We start from the raw sequence: 2,016 nt of genomic DNA on the forward strand, positions 1-2,016 counted from the left end.
TTTGGCACGGCCAAAGTGAGTGCAGGCCTCGCAGGCGCACATCAGGACGGTGTTTTTAACGATAAGTGCCGTCAGAGCGGTCAAAGGTGTAATAAACCTTTCCGCCCCATTTCAAAATACGTTCGCAAACCTTTTCCGTAATTTGCAGAGCGCACACGTTCATCTTAGGCGCATCTCGTTTTACAATGATTATCACAACGACGGCAACGTAAATTTGCAATGATAAATGAACATGAAAAACTTACTGGACAAAAGACTTGGCTGTCATCAACAGTATTACAAAAACTAACTTTTGTCCAGTTGCTGTGTACTCATTCACTCACTAATTTATTTTATTTCTAATCATACACAAACAGCATGATTTATTTCACACGCTCTGTTGCCACATACTTTTTTAACAGTCTCAGATAGTTAGATAAAAATGAACAATTTTTTATGAGCCAATTATAATAACATTGCCTAACAAGCCAGGGGCACTACTTATTCATATGTATTATCTGTTCACTTCCTGTGATCATCTTGAAATTTGCGTACGAAAGGATGTGTACCCATCCATTTATTCTAGAGTGTTTTTTTTTGTTTCAGCATTGTAGTAATAATGCTTTGCGATTAAAATTACATCATACATTTCTTTCAAACGCTATTCATCGCTGCTTCCGCGGATCCTCGTCCAGAAACGCGCTCAGCCGCAATTTCTCGAGGACGTATTCCTGGGGCAGAAGCAGCTTCTCGAGCGCATTTTGCATCAACGCATAGCGGATGTCCAATAGCTGGGTGATTGCGTTCTGACAGAGTCGATGCTTCAGCGTCGGGCAGGGAAACATCTTGATCACCGAGCACAGATCGGTCAGTTTGGTCTTGAATTCCTCGAGCCAAGCTTTAACCACCTCTTCGTCGATCGCGTTCCGGGTCAGGTTGAACTGTATGAAATACCGAATAAGAATATTAGAAGAGAAACTATTTTGGTGTGTTCAAGTTAACAAACACTCACCTTCATATTCAGCTGGATGAAGTCGCTCGAAATCTGCCCCTTGATGGAACAGTTGAAAATTTGTTTGACATTCTAGAACTCGTTCAGTATCGAATTTAAATGATGGAAGTTTTCTGTGAGCAAAACAAAAACAGAAGTTAATCAATGAATTATGAATAATTTGTCGCTGACATTACCCACCGTTGAACACAATCCATGGCAAAACACTCCATGATGACCTCGTGCGCCTGTGACCATTGCTTCGCTTTGAGCAGAAATTTATTTTCGGCATCCATATCACTTGCAACTTTTGAAATGATTTCAAAATAAACAAACGTCAATAGCACACACATACTAATACATGGGACGAAAAATTGCCTGAATCGTGCTAATACTCACAGACATGACAAACAACTGTCAATTCGCGTTGATGGTATTTAGTTTCGTGTTTTGCTTTTGGGAAGTGACAGTAAAAATAAATTTTTAGGTGCAATTAACACATATACAAAATAAAAATTATGAATGAAAATAAACATTTTTTGTAATAAATATATTTTATGTAATATAGCAATACGTTCTTTCGCAAGTAGTGAAAAAACCCTGAACAAGAATTGTGTTTGATACTGATTTCATATTATAATTATAAGTTTTGGTGAAAACATCAAGAACGTTATACAAACATAATTAAGTAAGAATCAGTTCCACGTGTTTTGAGTAATCAAATAATTTGAAGTGAAAATTTTCATTCAAAGCTTGAACAACTTAAAACTGCCTTATGGTCTGAGAATGTTATAGAGAATTATTTGCTTTCCCAAACTGATGTCTCCACCAGATGTCGATACAATACTACTGTCATCGCGTATAATGCTTGTCCGGTCACCGGAAATTGCAGTCGCAGTAGACCGCTGCATCACGGCGCCGTAAAGAGATTGGTACGGTTGAAATTTGCCATTTGGGTTTCAGACCGATCCGGCAGAAACCGGATAATGTGTAATCGGCCTTATGCTCAGAGATGAACCGGCTACAGACAAACTATTTGCAATAAT

General features: G+C 38.4%; 1 protein-coding gene across 2 annotated transcripts; it reads right to left on the reverse strand.

Moving 5' to 3' along the window:
* Positions 1-299: 299 nt before the first annotated feature.
* Positions 300-1,292, reverse strand: LOC129771270 (nuclear pore complex protein Nup98-Nup96-like). 2 transcript variants are annotated; one of them, XM_055774757.1, is made up of 3 exons: positions 1,172-1,292; positions 992-1,104; positions 300-920 (listed from the first exon to the last, which is right to left on the reverse strand). In XM_055774757.1, exons 2-3 carry the CDS (start codon positions 995-997, stop codon positions 645-647), a joined length of 282 nt encoding a protein of 93 aa, XP_055630732.1. In that variant the 5' UTR covers positions 998-1,104; positions 1,172-1,292; the 3' UTR covers positions 300-644. The 2 variants fall into 2 exon arrangements, with proteins under 2 accessions (XP_055630732.1, XP_055630733.1); XM_055774758.1 differs by having other exon boundaries at positions 1,168-1,250.
* Between the last annotated feature and the right edge of the window lie 724 nt (positions 1,293-2,016).

The sequence above is a fragment of the Toxorhynchites rutilus genome, chromosome 2 (assembly GCF_029784135.1).
Source record: "Toxorhynchites rutilus septentrionalis strain SRP chromosome 2, ASM2978413v1, whole genome shotgun sequence".
Classification (NCBI taxonomy): Eukaryota; Metazoa; Arthropoda; class Insecta; order Diptera; family Culicidae; genus Toxorhynchites; species Toxorhynchites rutilus.